At 49.4% G+C, this 20,226-nt stretch overlaps 1 protein-coding gene across 1 annotated transcript in view; it reads left to right on the top strand.

Moving 5' to 3' along the window:
• Window positions 1–7,615, top strand: part of LOC308331264 (uncharacterized protein) — a 36,660-nt gene extending 29,045 nt beyond the window's left edge. Inside the window, exons 20-21 of the mRNA XM_080786610.1 lie at window positions 1,384–1,433; window positions 6,172–7,615. Coding sequence (XP_080642736.1) covers window positions 1,384–1,433; window positions 6,172–6,833 — 712 coding nt within the window. The 3' untranslated portion in view covers window positions 6,834–7,615. The remainder of the gene's footprint in view (window positions 1–1,383; window positions 1,434–6,171) is intronic.
• Window positions 7,616–20,226: the final 12,611 nt, after the last annotated feature.

Here is a 20,226-nt window from a genome sequence, read left to right as displayed (position 1 = left end):
CACAAGCTCAAAACGCGTCACATTGCGGCGTGTTTTGAGCTTGTAGATTGGCTGTTTTTGCTACGACAGTAGTGTGCAATGTAATGTGTAATATGTGTCCCTCTGGGGTGAGGGTGGAAATATAGCAGAACTCTGACTAGGGAGATAGGTGGGTTATTGTTCTGAGTTTTAATTAATGTAGAATGTAATTAGATGTAATTACTTACCTCTGTCATCGGTGTATGAATGTGTGTGAATGGGTGAATGTAATGCACATGTAGTAAATCGCCTTGGATAAATGTGCTATATAAATGCACCATTTACAGACAGTACATGTGAGGGACTTTAATAGTTTATTTTAAACCAAAAAGGCTCTTTCACACACTTATGCCGCAGTGTGCCAGTGATCACCCTCCTTATTTGTGCCTAAGGTTGCCTATATAGACAATTTTAAATTAGCCAATCACAAGCTCCGTTGTAACCAAATGGACCCAAAACAATCTCAGATTTAAAGGTGCAATAGACCACTAGATGTTGCTCTCTGAACACCTGTTTCATGAGGGTTCTTGCTTGACTCACATCTGTTCTGTAGGGCAGCAATATTATGCAGTTTGCAACGCTGCAATATGGTAGCCTGGCCAGTGTTCATTTTGACAGCTAATTCCAATTTAGTCTTTTGAATAACACACGCTTTAGTTTTAGTCCTATTTTACTCATCTGAAATCGTCTAGTCTTAGTCATCAAAACTGGTGGCAGCTTCCTCCAAGCGTCCTTTAGGGGGGAAAGTACAAAGTCTTGAAAGTCTTGATATCGGAAGGTCGCCAGTTCGTATCCCCGTACCGGCACGTTACAATTACCACCGCTGAAGTGCCCTTGGACAAGGCATTTGAACCCCTACCATGAAATGTTCTATGAGCAGGGCCTGGCTGTAAACTAGTTCTTGAGCTTTGTCCAGTTACCCTGGGTAAACATAGTACCTTTCCTTTCCTTTATGGTACCAATGTGTGTGATGTTTGGACAGAGTCTGTGGGAGAATGATGACAAAATGTGTTTAGTAAATATTTGGTGGGCCTAAAACAGGCCGATGTGAGACATTAACCCATTTAGGCCTAAGGCCGATTCTAAAAACGCCTCTAAAGCCTGACCTAAGTTTTCTGAAAAACTTCAATTATTATTATTTTAATATATATTTTGATCCCACGATTCTGTAACCCATTTTTCACCCCTGTGTCAATGATCAAATGTGATCATATAGCAGCATAAATTATTTTAAAATTTTGAATACTGTCCATACTGTACAGAACCCAACAATGGGTTCCCGGCCTGAGGGGGTAAAACACCAAAAGGGGTTCCCGCCCAGAGCAGAGGTTTTGACTTGATTCATTGTTGTTCTACTTCCTACAGTGTGAATCATGGAGGAGAACACTGGACTAAACCTCAACTCCTTACAACACGTGAGTCTGTCTGTCTGTCTGTCTGTCTGTCTGTCTGTCCTTCTGGGATCTATCCTCGGACCCTCCTTTTCCCTCTACACCAAATCTGCTGAAAATATTTTGTGGAACTAGGGGCGTTCCAGGGGGTCCGTGGGGGGTTACAGGGGGTCCGTGGAGAGTTCCAGGGGGTCTGTGGAGGGTTCCAGGGGTCCGTGGAGGTTTCCAGGGGGTCCTTGGGGGGTTCCAGGGGGTCTGTGGAGGGTTCCAGGGGGTCTGTGGAGGGTTCCAGGGGGTCTGTGGAGGGTTCCAGGGGTCTGTGGAGGGTTCCAGGGGTCCGTGGGGGGTTCCAGGGGTCTGTGGAGGGTTCCAGGGGGTCTGTGGAGGGTTCCAGGGGTCCGTGGGGGGTTCCAGGGGTCTGTGGAGGGTTCCAGGGGGTCTGTGGAGGGTTCCAGGGGGTCTGTGGAGGGTTCCAGGGGTCTGTGGAGGGTTCCAGGGGTCCGTGGAGGGTTCCAGGGGTCTGTGGAGGGTTCCAAGGGGTCCGTGGGTTGTGGGTCGTTCCTCGATTTTTCAAAAATAGCAGATCTACAAGCTCATAGCGCGCCACCGAGTGGCGCGCTATGAGCTTGTAGATCTGCTATTTTTCAATGGCTAAAGCATAACATGATGCTATAACACCAAAAGGGGTTCCCGCCCAAAAATGGGTTAAACACTTTATCCATATTTTATACGTTGGCTATGTTACGACACAATTAGTCTAGGGGTAATTAAGTGTAACATTGAATGGACCGACAGGACACCAGCTTCAAAATGCGAACATTTATTTTATATATGGATGAATAAATAGGGAAAAGACGAATGTTTTACAGAATAACAGATTAAACTCAAAAGAAAACCTAACAAACAGACACAAAATAATACGACAACTAAAGCAAAACAAATTCCTTTCCGAAGGGAATAAATTAAGGAATAACTATAATCAAAAGTCCACAACTGTGTGGCGGCTGGGAGAGAGAGGGTTCCGGCCTGTCTCCCCGTTGTCTTCTAGAACAGACTGACTCATATAGTATAGGTGAGTAGGAGAGAGAGGGTTCCGGCCTGTCTCCCCGTTGTCTTCTAGAACAGACTGACTCATATAGTATAGGTGAGTAGGAGAGAGAGGGTTCCGGCCTGTCTCCCCGTTGTCTTCCAGAACAGACTGACTCATATAGTATAGGTGAGTAGGAGAGAGAGGGTTCCGGCCTGTCTCCCCGTTGTCTTCTAGAACAGACTGACTCATATAGTATAGGTGAGTAGGAGAGAGAGGGTTCCGGCCTGTCTCCCTGTTGTCTTCTAGAACAGACTGACTCATATAGTATAGGTGAGTAGGAGAGAGAGGGTTCCGGCCTGTCTCCCCGTTGTCTTCTAGAACAGACTGACTCATATAGTATAGGTGAGTAGGAGAGAGAGGGTTCCGGCCTGTCTCCCCGTTGTCTTCTAGAACAGACTGACTCATATAGTATAGGTGAGTAGGAGAGAGAGGGTTCCGGCCTGTCTCTCCGTTGTCTTCTAGAACAGACTGACTCATATAGTATAGGTGAGTAGGAGAGAGAGGGTTCCGGCCTGTCTCCCCGTTGTCTTCTAGAACAGACTGACTCATATAGTATAGGTGAGTAGGAGAGAGAGGGTTCCGGCCTGTCTCCCCGTTGTCTTCCAGAACAGACTGACTCATATAGTATAGGTGAGTAGGAGAGAGAGGGTTCCGGCCTGTCTCCCCGTTGTCTTCTAGAACAGACTGACTCATATAGTATAGGTGAGTAGGAGAGAGAGGGTTCCGGCCTGTCTCCCCGTTGTCTTCTAGAACAGACTGACTCATATAGTATAGGTGAGTAGGAGAGAGAGGGTTCCGGCCTGTCTCCCTGTTGTCTTCTAGAACAGACTGACTCATATAGTATAGGTGAGTAGGAGAGAGAGGGTTCCGGCCTGTCTCCCCGTTGTCTTCCAGGAACAGACTGACTCATATAGTATAGGTGAGTAGGAGAGAGAGGGTTCCGGCCTGTCTCCCCGTTGTCTTCTAGAACAGACTGACTCATATAGTATAGGTGAGTAGGAGAGAGAGGGTTCCGGCCTGTCTCCCCGTTGTCTTCTAGAACAGACTGACTCATATAGTATAGGTGAGTAGGAGAGAGAGGGTTCCGGCCTGTCTCCCCGTTGTCTTCTAGAACAGACTGACTCATATAGTATAGGTGAGTAGGAGAGCCATGATCAGGAGCACTCCCACTCCAGACCGACAGCCAGTCAGGGCCCATCACTCCCTGACAGACGGGCCAGCCTCAGAGGTGTCAATCATCAATCAGTCCACCTGCGGATGATTAGGGAAAACACACACAGGCACCACTCCCCCCACCCTAGTACTGTGTAGTTGAGAACAATATGAGAACTTCTGATAAATATTCATATATATCCTCCCAAATATACACTATAATGATATAATGATCCCCGATCATCACAGGCTATTTATAGCAGATCTACAAGCTCACAGCGCATCACTGCGTGCCGCGCTTTTAGCTTGTACATCTGATACTGTGTGTGTGTGTGTGTGTGTGTGTGTGTGTGTGTGTGTGTGTGTGTGTGTGTGTGTGTGTGTGTGTGTGTGTGTGTGTGTGTGTGTGTGTGTGTGTGTGTGTGTGTGTGTGTGTGTGTGTGTGTGTGTGTGTGTGTGTGTGTGTGTGTGTGTGTGTGTGTGTGTGTGTGTGTCCTTGGAGGGTTCCAGGGGGTCCTTGGGCGGTTCCATGGGGTCTGTGGACGGTTCCAGGGGTCTGTGGACGGTTCCAGGGGGTCTGTGGACGGTTCCAGGGGGTCTGTGGAGGGTTCCAGGGGTCCGTGGAGGGTTCCAGGGGGTCTGTGGAGGGTTCCAGGGGGTCCGTGGAGGGTTCCAGGGGGTCTGTGGAGGGTTCCAGGGGTCTGTGGAGGGTTCCAGGGGGTCCGTGGAGGGTTCCAGGGGGTCCGTGCGGGGTTCCAGGGGGTCCGTGGGGGGTTCCAGGGGGTCTGTGGAGGGTTCCAGGGGGTCTGTGGAGGGTTCCAGGGGGTCCGTGGGGGGTCTGTGGAGGGTTCCAGGGGTCTGTGGAGGGTTCCAGGGGGTCTGTGGAGGGTTCCAGGGGGTCCGTGGGGGGTTCCAGGGGGTCCGTGGGGGGTCTGTGGAGGGTTCCAGGGGTCTGTGGAGGGTTCCAGGGGGTCTGTGGAGGGTTCCAGGGGGTCCGTGGGGGGTTCCAGGGGGTCCGTGGGGGGTTCCAGGGGGTCTGTGGAGGGTTCCAGGGGGTCTGTGGAGGGTTCCAGGGGGTCCGTGGGGGGTCTGTGGAGGGTTCCAGGGGTCTGTGGACGGTTCCAGGGGGTCTGTGGACGGTTCCAGGGGGTCTGTGGAGGGTTCCAGGGGTCCGTGGAGGGTTCCAGGGGGTCTGTGGAGGGTTCCAGGGGTCCGTGGAGGGTTCCAGGGGGTCCGTGGAGGGTTCCAGGGGTCTGTGGAGGGTTCCAGGGGGTCTGTGGAGGGTTCCAGGGGGTCTGTGGACGGTTCCAGGGGGTCTGTGGAGGGTTCCAGGGGGTCCGTGGGGGGTCTGTGGAGGGTTCCAGGGGTCTGTGGACGGTTCCAGGGGCTCTGTGGACGGTTCCAGGGGGTCTGTGGAGGGTTCCAGGGGTCCGTGGAGGGTTCCAGGGGTCCGTGGAGGGTTCCAGGGGGTCTGTGGAGGGTTCCAGGGGTCCGTGGAGGGTTCCAGGGGGTCCGTGGAGGGTTCCAGGGGGTCTGTGGAGGGTTCCAGGGGGTCTGTGGACGGTTCCAGGGGGTCTGTGGAGGGTTCCAGGGGTCCGTGGAGGGTTCCAGGGGGTCTGTGGACGGTTCCAGGGGGTCTGTGGACGGTTCCAGGTGTCTGTGGAGGGTTCCAGGGGGTCTGTGGACGGTTCCAGGGGGTCTGTGGAGGGTTCCAGGGGTCCGTGGAGGGTTCCAGGGGTCCGTGGAGGGTTCCAGGGGGTCTGTGGGGGGTTCCAGGGGGTCCGTGGAGGGTTCCAGGGGTCTGTGGAGGGTTCCAGGGGGTCTGTGGAGGGTTCCAGGGGGTCTGTGGAGGGTTCCAGGGGGTCTGTGGAGGGTTCCAGGGGTCCGTGGAGGGTTCCAGGGGTCCGTGGAGGGTTCCAGGGGTCTGTGGAGGGTTCCAGGGGGTCTGTGGAGGGTTCCAGGGGTCTGTGGAGGGTTCCAGGGGTCCGTGGGGGGTTCCAGGGGTCTGTGGAGGGTTCCAGGGGGTCTGTGGACGGTTCCAGGGGGTCTGTGGAGGGTTCCAGTGGTCCGTGGAGGGTTCCAGGGGGTCTGTGGACGGTTCCAGGGGTCCGTGGAGGGTTCCAGGGGTCCGTGGGGGGTTCCAGGGGGTCCGTGGGTCGTGGGTCGTTCTTCGATTTTTCAAAAATAGCAGATCTACAAGCTCATAGCGCGCCACCGAGTGGCGCGCTATGAGCTTGTAGATCTGCTATTTTTCAATGGCTAAAGCATAACATAATGCTAACACCAAAAGGGGTTCCCGCCCAAAAATGGGTTAAACACTTTATCCATATTTTATACGTTGGCTATTTAAAAATAGCAGATCTACAAGCTCACAGCGCATCACTGCGTGCCGCGCTTTGAGCTTGTACATCTGATACCTTGTGTGTGTGTGTGTGTGTGTGTGTGTGTGGTGTCGTGCTCCGTGCACGTATCATTCAGTGAAGGATGTATTTAATGTGTACTGTGTTGTTTTCTCATCAGATTTCCAGCGTCTCACTCTGGACACAAACACAGCACACTGTGACCTCACTCTGTCTCAGAACAACAGGAAGGTGACCCGTCAGGATGGTCAGCGTCATTCATATCCTGATCATCCTGACAGGTTTGATGGACAGCCTCAGGTCCTGAGTTCAGAGAGTCTAGATGAACGCTGCTACAGTGAGGTACAGTTCAGTGGAGGGGTTGTGATAGGAGTGACTGATGGAGACATCAGTAGGAAAGGAGACGGTCGGGACTGTCGGCTTGGAGGGAATGAACATTCCTGGTGTCTGTCCTGTAAAGATGTTCAGCATGGTGGAATACAGCCTTACTATGTCATACACAATACTAAGATCACTGTCCTTCCTATCCGTCCCTCTGGCTCCAACAGAGTAGCCGTATATCTGGACCGTCCCGCTGGGACTCTGTCCTTCTACAGAGTGTTAGAGGACACTCTGACTCACCTGTACACCGCCCAGACCACGTTCACTGAACCGCTCTATGCTGGGTTCTGGTTGGACCCTGACTCCTCTGTGTCTCTGTGTGAGGACAGACAGGCTGTGAGGACAGACAGACAGGCTGTGAGGACAGACAGACAGGCTGTGAGGACAGACAGACAGGCTGTGAGGACAGACAGACAGGCTGTGAAGACAGACAGGCTGTGAGGACAGACAGACAGGCTGTGAAGACAGACAGGCTGTGAGGACAGACAGACAGGCTGTGAGGACAGACAGAGGACAGACAGACAGACAGGCTGTGAGGACAGACAGACAGGCTGTGAGGACAGACAGACAGGCTGTGAGGAAAGACAGACAGGCTGTGAGGACAGACAGACAGACAGACAGGCTGTGAGGACAGACAGGCTGTGAGGACAGACAGACAGGCTTTGAGGACAGACAGACAGGCTGTGAGGACAGACAGACAGGCTGTGAGGACAGACAGACAGACAGGCTGTGAAGACAGACAGGCTGTGAGGACAGACAGACAGACAGACAGACAGGCTGTGAGGACAGACAGGCTGTGAGGACAGACAGACAGGCTGTGAGGACAGACGGACACACACACACACACACACACACACACACAGTGTGTGTGCATTGGGTCCAGATGGTTCAAATGGAACCAAATGGACCGCGACGGGGCACGGCACCTCCGATAAACATCCACCCAATCCACTTCTCTCCACCTGAGTCGTTCCCTGAGAGACAAAGACTTTGAGAAGCTGTCCAGTGTGTCGCAGCGTGAGCTTGTAGAGCGGCTATTTTGTGTAAAAACTGTCATTACGACCGCATCAAGGCCCGCCAAATGTTTTATTCCAAAGACTGACTAAAACTAAAATAGAAATGTGCTGCCCAAAACAACACTGTTGTCACAATGCTGTTATCTTATATAACTATATATTTGTTGTTATATTTGAGATGTGTTGATTAAAAACATATTTACATTTCATGCTGTTGAACGCCTTCTTTGACCCTCCTATGACCCTTCTTTGAGGGGCGCTAGTCCCTCCTATGAGCAGCTTTTCAGGGTGAGTGTGACCCTCCTATCAGCAGCTTTTCAGGGTGAGTGTGACCCTCCTATCAGCAGCTTTTCAGGGTGAGTGTGACCCTCCTCTGAACAGCTGTTCAGGGTGAGTGTGACCCTCCTATCAGCAGCTTTTCAGGGTGAGTGTGACCCTCCTATGAACAGCTGTTCAGGGTGAGTGTGACCCTCCTATGAACAGCTGTTCAGGGTGAGTGTGACCCTCCTATGAACAGCTGTTCAGGGTGAGTGTGACCCTCCTATGAACAGCTGTTCAGGGTGAGTGTGACCCTCCTATGAACAGCTGTTCAGGGTGAGTTTGACCCTCCTATGAACAGCTGTTCAGGGTGAGTGTGACCCTCCTATGAACAGCTGTTCAGGGTGAGTGTGACCCTCCTATGAACAGCTGTTCAGGGTGAGTGTGACCCGCCTATGAACAGCTGTTCAGGGTGAGGGTGACCCTCCTATGAACAGCTGTTCAGGGTGAGTGTGACCCTCCTATGAACAGCTGTTCAGGGTGAGTGTGACCCTCCTATGAACAGCTGTTCAGGGTGAGTGTGACCCTCCTATGAACAGCTGTTCAGGGTGAGTGTGACCCTCCTATGAACAGCTGTTCAGGGTGAGTGTGACCCTCCTATGAACAGCTGTTCAGGGTGAGTGTGACCCTCCTATGAACAGCTGTTCAGGGTGAGTGTGACCCTCCTATGAACAGCTGTTCAGGGTGAGTGTGACCCTCCTATGAGCAGCTGTTCAGGGTGAGTGTGACCCTCCTATGAGCAGCTGTTCAGGGTGAGTGTGACCCTCCTATGAGCAGCTGAGTGTGACCCTCCTATGAACAGCTGTTCAGGGTGAGTGTGACCCTCCTATGAGCAGAACGCAAACATTGAAGCTAAAAGTGAGGGCAGGAAGATTGAAGACGGAAACGGTGAGGACACAACATTGCGATTGGCCGGAATGACATTCCGGATGATTTGATTGGTTGAACACGGAAAGTGATGTATGATGAATGATAAGAGCGCCCCTCACTTCACACGGGTGTGATTTTTCTTTTTCCTAACCCATTTTGGCCTGACGTCGAAATTTAAAAAATGTCTTCAAAATCCTGACAGTTTTCTGAAAAACCTTAAGTTTCTGTGTGCTCAATATTTCATGTCAAGGACCCCAAAATAATATGTAATAATGCCACCAACCCCCCCTTTGAAAATATGTTGTTCCAGGGACCCCTCAGAAGCAAAGATTTGAGTTAAAATGTTCACTCTGTAATAATATATATTCAAACATTTTCACGCTTAAAAAAAAGATAGCAGATCTACAAGCTCATAGCGGTGCCGCGCTATGAGCTTGTATAGATCTGCTATTTTTCAATAGCTAAAGTATAACATAATGCTTAAAACAACAAAATAGTTTAATGAAAGATGTTCTACTTCCAGATGACTTCCATGTGTAACCATCATACCAGGCGTTACACTTTAAACTCCAGCTTCTCGCTCAAAGGTTTTCAACAACACTTTTCAGAGCAATGTTTGATTATAATAAACATAAACATTGTTCAGCTGTAAATGAACATTGCGTGTGTGTTTTACGTCGTGGCTGTCATGCTGGAAACGGCAGTAAATCAAGCGGGCGCAGCTGGTGCTCCGAGGCTTTGATTAGGCATCGGTCTGTGTTACGGTTACGTAAGAACTTATTTCTTACGGTCCGTATAAGAACTTAATCACACCCGTGTGAAGTGAGGGGCGCTGATATATTAAAGTAATCAAAACTCATGTTGATTATTATATAGGTGATGTAAAACAAACATTACATTCTCTTTATTGTTAATGGCATTTAATGTTTGTGTTTAGGGACAAGATGACGTACATTTTCCCTTCGTTGTCAAGGGTTAGGGTTAGTGGCGTTAGTACTAATGGCGTCTTTAAAACAAACACTGAACTAAAAACAACCTAATAGAATATTTTATATATGACAGAGACCCCCGTAATAGAATATTATATATATGACAGGGAGGGACCCCCGCAATAGAATATTATATATATGATATTATTAAATATATATGACAGGGACCCCCGTAATAGATTTTTTTAAAATATATGACAGGGACCCCGTAATAGATTTTTTTCGACACTGAATGGACTCATTGGACAGATGACAGACCCAGACCGTAGTTCTGTAAGGTACACTTCTACCATCAGAGGACACTGAATGGACTCATTGGACAGACGACAGACCCAGACCGTAGTTCTGTAAGGTACACTTCTACCACCAGAGGACACTGAATGGACTCATTGGACAGACGACAGACCCATGAGGCCGTAGTTCTGTAAGGTACACTTCTACCACCAGAGGACACTGAATGGACTCATTGGACAGACGACAGACCCAGACCGTAGTTCTGTAAGGTACACTTCTACCACCAGAGGACACTGAATGGACTCATTGGACAGACGACAGACCCAGGCCGTAGTTCTGTAAGGTACACTTCTACCACCAGAGGACGCTGCAGGCATGAGTGCCTCGCCTACAGTAGTAACCTGTGGGGCTTCAGGGTAAATGTACTGTATTATTATTTTTTATTTCTTTTGTATTCTCGTATATGTGATGTACTATACTGTCTTATACCTTGTGGGCCACGAGCCTGTAATAAAGTTTATAAAACATATATTTAAAAATATATATATTGTTTGTTCAATTTGAATTCATAAATGTATGCTTATAGATACATATCATCAATAACATGTTAAAATAATTATAAACAATATCAAACGTTAAAAGTTAAGTCATGTATAGGCCTTCAATGCAACCAGATAACGTCAGTCAGTCAGTGTGTGCGTGCGCGCGTCTTTGCAGTAGGGGTTCTGAGCGTGGGGGTGTGTGTGTGTGTGTGTGTGTGTGTGTGTGTGTGTGGGGGGGGGGGGGGGGGGTTTGTCTTGAGCTGCGGTGGGATCCATAATAACGCACGTGCATGTATTTTAAGTCGTCAGATCGTGCGCGCCACCTCCTGGTCACACGCGCGCACGACCACCACCACACAGTCACTGACACACACACAACACACACGCCCAAACAAGCACGCTGCTATAGTGTTTGTTTGTTTGTTTTGATATTAAACACGTCGGAATGTCACTTTCATTGACATGAACATGGAGTTAATGAGAGTCGACGGTGTTTTTTTACCAGCTGGTGGAAAAACTAAAAGGAAGAAACACCAATAAGTTCTACAAAGAAGAAGCTGATCAAACAGAAGTTAGGCCGTTATATGGTCCAGCCGATAGCTCCTCAACAACAGGTGAGTGTTTGTTGTTAGCCGTTAGCTTTAAGATCAGTGCTTTAAAACCTTTTACACATCGGGCCCATTGTTTATGTATTCAGCTTTTGAGCCACGGAACCACCATCTGATGACATTTAGCCTCTCGGACCCACAACTATAACTTTAGGATATTTTGTTGTCGGATAAGAGTTTGTCGAATTGTCCACATACTCCCATGCCGTGTTGATGTCGGTAGGCGGGTTAGCCCCACAAGCAGAACCCAAATGTGGTAAAGTTTCTGACACTTTAGGTCCGATCATAAAAGCTTTCGGAGGGTTCCGAGAGGGGCTAGTAGGCGGGTCTACCATTAGGAGAGATATTAGCAGGCAAACGTTGATCAAAATGCTATCTAGACTTGTGGTAAATGAATTGGCCTAATGCAGGTATTAAACAATATTATTTTTTTTTTTTACTGTTGACGGGTCCATTTGGTTAAACTCATATCTGCATGCGGACCACCTGCCCTGGAACCATGCACCCTCAAGGACCGCTGGTGGACGTTTGAAAACATACGCCAGAGACCCCCCCCATAAGAGGAGGTTTTTACGGCTCTAGCAGTGATTCTCAACCCGTTTAATTTCGAGGACCCCCAGTTTGACATGCATTAGTTATACGGACCCCCATTTAATGGCATTTCTATCTCTGGAACCCCCAATTTATATTATTGTAAAATCAACATTTATTTAATTCTGAGAGTATAAATGGATCTGTTATTAGGGTCCATTTGGTTCCATTCTACTCTCTCAGAGTTACAGGTCCATTTGGTTCCAATTAAACTATCATTTAGCTGGGGACCCCCTGGAACTCCCTCGAGGACCCCTGGGGGTCCCCGGGCCCCACTTTGGGAACCTATGAGTTATAGAAGTATTGTTGTTTTTTGTGTGATGTGATATTAATCTCAGAGGCTATTTTTTGGTTACTTTAGTGTGTGTGTGTGTGTGTGTGTGTGTGTGTGTGTGAGAGAGAGAGAGAGAGCTTGGCCGTTTGGACATGTTGTGAGCTTGTAGATCTGCTATTTGTATACATTTCATACAAATCGTCCCCCTGGGTCCACAGTTGATGTAGCTTTTCAATTTTAGAGTTTTTTATTGAGCATAGAATAGGGTTATAGACAGGAAGTAATGTAGTACATATGTCATGCTTCTTTTTCTATTTTTACATACAAATACAGAGAACAGACAGGGAACAGGACAGTTCTGGTAGTACATGGACAGAGTTGTTTTTAAGTTGGTTTGGTCACAAAACTGACACTGAGACAAAACAAAAATTAGACTAAACGAAACGGAACAAGAGACAGGACGAGTAACGACCCCCCACCCTCCCACTTGGAACTTTGACGCCTTTTTCTATACATTTATTTCAATAGGGTAATTAGTAGTAATAGCCAGCAGGGATATATGAGAAGTAGAAAAGAGAGAAAAATAGACGGAAGTATAAGGAGTGGGGTTGGTGTGCGGAGTAGGAGGGGAACAACATGGTTTATAACCATTGGTCTATGGGACGATCAGCAGACTTGAGAGATTCTCCAGATAGGTTATTGTCGGACCCCAGGAGGAGGTGAATCCTCCTGGAGAGCAACGTAGATCGAATTTAATTTTTTCGAGATTCAGGAATAGCATGGTATCTTTCAGCCAATGGTCTGGTTTAGGGGGGAGTGGGGATTTCCATTCTAGGAGGATTCTCCTTCGAGCGAGTAGTGATAGAAAGGCTATACAGTTATGAACCTTTTTGTTACACTTAATATTTTTTGGAAGTACACCAAAGATTGCCACTTCAGGACAGGGGAGTAAGGATATACTAAACATTTCTGATAAGGATCGAAATATAACAGTCCAATATTGTGTTAATTGGGAGCATGACCAGAACATGTGTGTTAAGTTAGCTGGGGATATGTGGCATCTATCACACTTGTCGTCAACACTGGTATACATTCTAGCTAGTTTAGCTTTGCAGTAGTGAGAGCGGTGCAGAACTTTAAGTTGGATTAGGTTTAGCCTGGCACATGAGGTACTACTATTTACCTGAGTGAGGGCGTTACTCCACGTCTCATCTGTTATGGTTTCACCTAGTTCCCCTTCCCAGCCTGATTTGGTTGTATTAAGAGAAGTGGTCCTTAAATTAGAGATAATGTTATAAATATAAGACAGAAGGCCTTTTTTTTGCAACGGGGCATCTAAGATGGATTCAGTTCCAGATTTGGGAGAGATGTTAGGAAAAGAAGTTCTATTTCGTCCCTGCTGACCGCCAGAGGCGGTGCTTAAAGCATGAATATGTCCTTCGCGCATGCGTCGTCGAGTGTTGTATACAAACAAAGTCAATTTTGACCCCGTGATGACCCGAAGTAGTCTATATCTTCCGGCAGTCTGCAGGGGATCAGTCTCTAATTGTTCTCGCGCGTCGTGGTGAGAAATTTGCACTGGGCTGCGAGGTATTGCTATGCAATACAATATGCAGCTACGGTGCCTGTACCTGGTCGCCGGTAGTTCTGTGACGGCGTGACTGCCTGTCGGAGTAGCGTTTGTTCGCCCTCCAGGAACTGCGACTATGGTTTTCTATCTCCTCGATGAATGGAGTTTATTTCGCGGATTCACGTGGACGCAGGAGCGTCCAATCTCTCTCGCCGGTAAGGAAGGCTAACCCCCCTCGGACAAAAGGTACGTTATCGTTTAAAGTGGTGCTATCCCCGCTAAACAGACGTCCAAATGATATGATATATATTTTTATCATGGCATAACCTATTGTGAGTATAGGCTGCGTTCGCGCCGCCTCCCTGCTCTGCATAAAAGTTTTGTTCGACTGTGAACGCTAACAGACGTTCAAATTATATGATTATTGTATCATGGCATAACCTCTTGTAAGTATAGGCTGCGTTCGCGCCGCCTCCCTGCTCTGCATACAAAGTTTTGTTCAACTGTGAACGCTAGCGCTTATTATAAGCGACTATAAGACTTGCCGAAGGATAAGAACACTGTCATAATATTACCTTCGTTTGATAAACGCGCTACTGTCAAGCTTTGGTTAGCCCCTGCTGATGGCAAGCATTGTCGCTACATACTCTCAGCAGTCGACATATAACTTATGACTTAAGTTAGTTAAGGCTAACCGGCATTTTCTGTTTGACAAGCCCCGCTGGCCAAAGCCATATACCTATTGGCAGCATTCAAGCTTAACCGCTTTTGCGAATAGCTTGTATTCTTGTTGTTATTATTAGCCCGGTACAGGAGCAGCTACCTGCGTCCTCCCAGGGTATTGATGTTGCTACCAGTATAGTCTGTAGCTAAATAGCTATTGGTGTACATAGCCTGTCTGGTTGTTAACCCAGCTGGCCCCCAGCAGTGGGCCTAGCTGAAGCTGCTACCAGCATGTATTATTATACAGTATTATTTTATTTTAATGTGAAGCACTTTGAGTTACATTTATGTATGAAAATGTGCTATATAAATAAAGTTTATTATTATTATTATGTCTGGAGCTCAAAGCTCCATTAACAGTTTTTTGCATATACAGTGGGTGCAACTGGTTTGTCCACCTGTAGGTCCCATTAACCCAGCTGGTCCCCAGCACAGGGTATCTGGCACTGCTGCCAGCGTAGCTCACAGCAGCTACCAGTAGTTTAAAGTTAAAGCTGTTTATGAACAGGCTATAGCTTGTCTTGTTTTTTAGTAGCCCAGCTGGTCTCCAGCATAGATCTCTAACTGGCGCTGCTACCTGTAGTTGTAGCCCAAGCGCTTATTATACTATCTAAGATAAAAAAAGCTATCTGTGTATAGCTTGCTTTACTGTTTGTTGGCCCAGCTGGTACAGGGCAGGCAGCGTATGCGCTCCGCTCCTCCAGCATACGGCCAGCTTGATGTTACTTACTACTAATGTTTGTTAGCTCAAGCATTTATTAACAGCTATCGGTGTATAGCTTGTTCTGTTCTTAGCTGCAGCTGATACAGGCAGCGTACACGCTCCCTTCTTTCGGCAGGCGGCCCCTATTGGTGGAGCCATCGGTTGTAGCCTTTTCTCCAAAACTAGCTTGTGTCGGTTTATTTAACCAAACTTCTGGCTGGGGTAGTCAGCGTTAGTGCTCCCTCCTCCCAGCATGAATGCGTAGTGGTGCACACTTGACTAGTGTATTGGAAGTGTCTTTTGTTTCGCTCTGGACTAGCAAACATAAATTACAATAGTCTGGTTGCCCTCTTAGGGCAACCACACTAATAATAAAGCACTTGGAGTTTGGATAAATGTCATAGTGCTGGGATAAGCGTTCGCATAGGAACACTACAGCTGCTACATAGCAGCGTCCAAACCTTGACTGGAGGCTACTTTATTATCATAATTTATAAGTAAGCCTTCGCCGGGGGTACAGGTAGCGTACGAGCTCCCCTCCCCCACCGCGACCATGCAGGTCGCACAGTCTATCTAACAGCAACATTTGTGTGCTGTTTCTATGATGCACTTTACATCTGGTTGAATCTCAAAGTGCTACAATGAGCATTTGCATAAAACGTAAATGCATGCTGCGGCAGGTATAGCAGCATTCAGTTTTTCGATTAAGTCATTAGATGCCGATCTAAGTTAAAGCCTCTGCTGGTACAGGCAGCGTCCGCGCTCCCTTCCTACAGCATACGGCCCCACCCCTAGCAACCAGTAGCGTCCGCGCCCTGGGCTAGTTGGGACTGGTGTGCACCGGCCGGCCCAAAGGAACCGGTGCCACCACAACGGAAAGTTCCCACTTTTGTACCTCGAAAGCCTCTGCTGGTACAGGCAGCGTACGCGCCTCCTCCCCCCAGCATACGGCCAACACCTAGCAACCAGCAGCGTCCGCGCCCTGGGCTAGTTGGGACTTGTGCGCACCGGCCGGTCCAGAGTAACCGGTGCCACCACAATGGAGAGCTCCCACTTTTGTACCTCGTGTGAAGCTCTCCTTCAGCTGTGAGCCGACCTTGGTCCTGCCCCGTGTGCCAGGAGGAAAAGGTCTGACCGCTGGCTACAGCAGATCCGAGAGGGCTCAGCTATCTGCGGAGTTGGCCCACATGAGGTCCATGCTCACTTCGGATGACACCTAGGCACCTCGGAGGGTGCCGAAGCGCCTCCCTCTCTGATGCCACACAGCTGACTCGAGGTTGATGTGCTCTCCCCGACAGCTTAAGCTATGCACTTCCATGACTATGAGGAAGATGCAGAAGGCAGTGCCTCCCAGGCATCAGAGCCAGCCTCCCACTTTTCAGCTCATGCGCATAGCCGTGGAACGCATACTAAAGCAGGCAGTCGGCTCCTCCAAGCGCCTTCTGCAGACGCGGCTTTGCCGTCTTCGCCGTCCCCCACGCCTGTACCTGAGTCAGCTACAGGCCTGCCGGGCGGACGATCAGGGCCTTCTCCCATCTCTATACCGATGGTGAAATCCTGGCAGCCCTGCCCTGATTGGAAAAAGTGTCCTGAGACAACCCGTTGCGACTTGACACTTTAATAGATTGGAACGCACAAGGCGATAAGGGCTGGCCTGGGTTACATGCCAGCCACCAAGCCTGTCACTGCATCCCTCATGGTGTTCTCCAGCGAGGCCCGGCGGCAGAACGCTAGGTGACCTCGACCCCAGTACAGGAGCACAGGCAACCTGCTCACTGGGGCCTCCTTTTCACACCTAATAGTGGCAACGTTAATACTGGCTCAGCCACCTTTGGTGTATCACTGGAGGCATTGGCGTCATGTCCTCAGAGCGCGGACGGCTGATGTCCATCGTATCTCTAGCCCGTCGCCAAGCCGGGTTTTCACAGTCAAGCTTGACTGATGAGACTAGGCCAAGTCTCCGTAGTCTCCCGGAGGAGCCAGGAGCACTAGGTGGTTCGGCTGGGCGAGAAGCGCTGGAGCGAACCATCCAGGTGGGGAAGACCAGGCTGCAGCTTGTAGGCCTACGACACATCACGCCTCCCAAAGGGCCGAGCTCCAACATTGATGAAATCATCTTGACTGCCCTCGGAGCTCGCGTATCACCGCCGGCCCACACTAGAGGCCAGCGTGTTCCCTGGCGTCCCACGCAGGGACCTGACTGTGACTTTCCGGGCTGTGCAGCGCCTTCTGACGCCAGCCCCCCATATCCGGCGGGTCAAATTGGCCATTATCAGCAACATGACGAGAGCCCTACTATCAGACCAGGAGTGAGGTGTCCTCCTGCCCAAGGGCGCAACAGAGGCTGTATATCCTCAGTCACACTAAGGGAAGTCCGATCTACATACTTCCTTGTGACGCAAGACAGACGGGTGTCGACATGTCTTGAATCTGATGGGACCCAACAGGTCTATGAAGTCCGTGCCAGCCGACTGGGCCGAACACGGCAATGTGCTGGAGCGGCAAGTGGTGTGCTCCGCTCTACAGCACTTCCTGCCGTACAGGAGAGGCGAGCACATTCTCATACGTTCGGGCAACACCTCGATCGTGTATCACGTAAGTCATCGGGCAGGGCCACGTTTGCTTGGCTGCTGTAGGTGTCTATGGACCCCCTCCTGACTTGGGCAGCCTCCCCGCCCGATCAGCCTATAGGCAAGTTGTCTGAGTGGAGAGCGGGACTACATGGTAGGCTCTCCCTCCCATCGAAAGCTTCCATGAGGGGAGCGGTACCCCATCCAGTGGTGGTGAACACTAAATCAGAGGCTACCCCGGCAGAGCGGAGGTGGACCTCCTCACCCTGGACCTCACTAACCTCCCTGGTTCTCCCTAACGGAGACACCCAGCCCACCGGGCCAGGTTTCATAGAACCTGAACGCCACAAATGGCTGTCAGCCTGCTGGACTTCTTAGGCTTCCTGCCACATAGCCAGTATGAACGGAACGACCTACATCGTTCCTGACACACATGGCCCTAAGCAGACCACCGCCCACAGGGCACTATCCTTTTAAATGCGCACTGCCAGAGGCACTGCATATGCCTTGCCACTGCCTCTCTGATACGACCAGCGCCTCAGAGTTATTTAGGAGGGTCACACCATACTGCTGGTTGCCCCCCCCCCCCCCAGCCAAGAAGTACTTGGTCTCCTCTGCTGAACAGACCCAGTCGGAGGACGCCATGGCGTCTCCCCGACAGAGGTCTCCCCAACTGGGAGGCGGTCGGATACGGCATTCAAATGCTCAACGCCCCCAACTGTGCGCTTGGCCACTGGCGGCCCTGAACCGCTGTGTGGAACCAGCCAGGCATGCCACCCTGAATTCAAGGGTGACATCCATGACATCCATCAGGCTACTGTACGATAACCGATGGAACCTATTTCCAACTGAGGCCAGAGCAAAGACCTAGTGCGCTGCCCTGCCTACCTGTCTGGAGTTCCGCAGTCCCTCCTAGACAAGGGCCGATCTCCTACTCTAAAAGCATAAGTAGGGGCAATATCATGTTGATGCTAGAATCAATATTGCTGTAACGAAGCGTGTCCGTGAGCGGCACGTCCTGTCTGTTAGTAACTTGCGTCCGAAGCAAAGCTCACACGGCCTGAGTGTCTCTGTGGCCGAACAGTGTTCCTCCTGAGGGTGCTGTCACATACACACCTCAACCAGCCTATACGGCTAGCATAGTTTTACCCTCCACCAGGAGAGTGGATGGACGAGCGGGAACTATTGCGCCCAGTGTGGGCCCTGAGAGCCGCTTGTTAGACCTGCCGACGTGGTCCTCTTACGAGAGTCCTCCAAGCCTACTCCTTATGGTTTGTGATCAGGATCCCTCGTGACTTGGCTGGCATAAGTCATTCATGCTTAAAGCACCGCCTCTGGCGGTCAGCAGGGACGAAATAGAACGATAGTTACGTATGTAACTACGGTTCTATGAGTCCCGAATGACCGCCAGAGGCACTCTGTCACTCAGAATCCTCGTATTCGCGCGAGAAAATTCTGTAGAGACTGATCCCCTGCAGACTACCGGAAGATATAGACTACTTCGGGTCATCACGGGGTCAAAATTGACTTTGTTTGTATACAACACTCGACGACGCATGCGCGAAGGACATATTCATGCTTAAAGCACCGCCTCTGGCGGTCATTCGGGACTCATAGAACCGTAGTTACATACGTAACTATCGGATTATGTGACTGGGCGAAGTGGCGGATCTGGAAATATCTAAACAAATGAGAGTTAGGTAGATTGAATTTAGATGATAGTTGCCTGAAGTTAGCAAAAATGTCGTTGACGTAGAGATCCTCCAGTCTAACGAGTCCTGATCTAGACCATAGAGAGTAAGTTGGGTCTGACAGAGCGGGGGTGAACAGGTGGTTATTACGTATCGGGCTATAGGGAGAAAGTTCTCTGAGGTTGAAAGAGGATCTGAATTGGGACCATATTTTCAAGGTGTTCCTAACAATAGGGTTGGAGGTATAGCGGTTCTGGGAAATGGGTAGGTTGGATGTGATAAGAGCCAATAAAGATGTGCCCAAGCATGAACTGGCTTCGTTTTGGCACCAGTCCAAATCAGGATTGTGAACCCAACTGACCAACTTGGATATATTAGCAGCCCAGTAATAGTACTTAAAGTTGGGAAGGGCGAGTCCCCCGTCAGGTCTGGATCTTTGTAGGGTTTCTTTCTTAATTCTCTGAGATTTATCTCCCCATATAAATGATAACATGAGTTTGTCCAGATTACGGAAAAAATACACAGGTATAAATATTGGCAATGCTTGAAACAAGTACACAAAACGGGGTAGAACATTCATCTTTATACTATTCACTCTTCCCGCCAAGGATATATTCATGGTCTTCCATCTCTCTAGGTCCTGTTTAAGTTTGTCAACAAGAGGTAGTAAATTATCCGTAAACAGGGAGTTTGTAGTCTTACGGATGTGAATCAGTTGATGTAGCTTAATGTGCAACATTGAGATTGGGATTGCACACAAGCACGTGCACATGCGCACGCACACACACACACACACACACACACACACACACACACACACACACACACACACACACACACACACACACACACAGAGATGACACATAGATGTGTCACAGAGACGTAACGTTATTTTTTGAGCGTTTTACTCATATCTGGCTGTCTGAATACCAAAGAAATCAATTAAAAAAAATGTTGAGAAATATTGCTTCTAGCAGCTTTAATTCTCAGGGCTTCTTGGTAATCCAGTCCCAATGCAATGCCCATATATGGAGTGTCACGGCAGCCTCCGTGTCGCTCTGTTCTCGCTTGTGTCACGAGGCGTGACGGACTGATGCCCGTATATGGTGGAGTGACTGATGGGTCACGCCACGGG

The sequence above is a fragment of the Protomyctophum bolini genome (genome assembly GCF_963924005.1).
Source record: "Protomyctophum bolini genome assembly, chromosome: 16".
In the NCBI taxonomy this organism is placed as follows: Eukaryota; Metazoa; Chordata; class Actinopteri; order Myctophiformes; family Myctophidae; genus Protomyctophum; species Protomyctophum bolini.
This window is presented reverse-complemented; position numbering and strand designations above follow the sequence as displayed.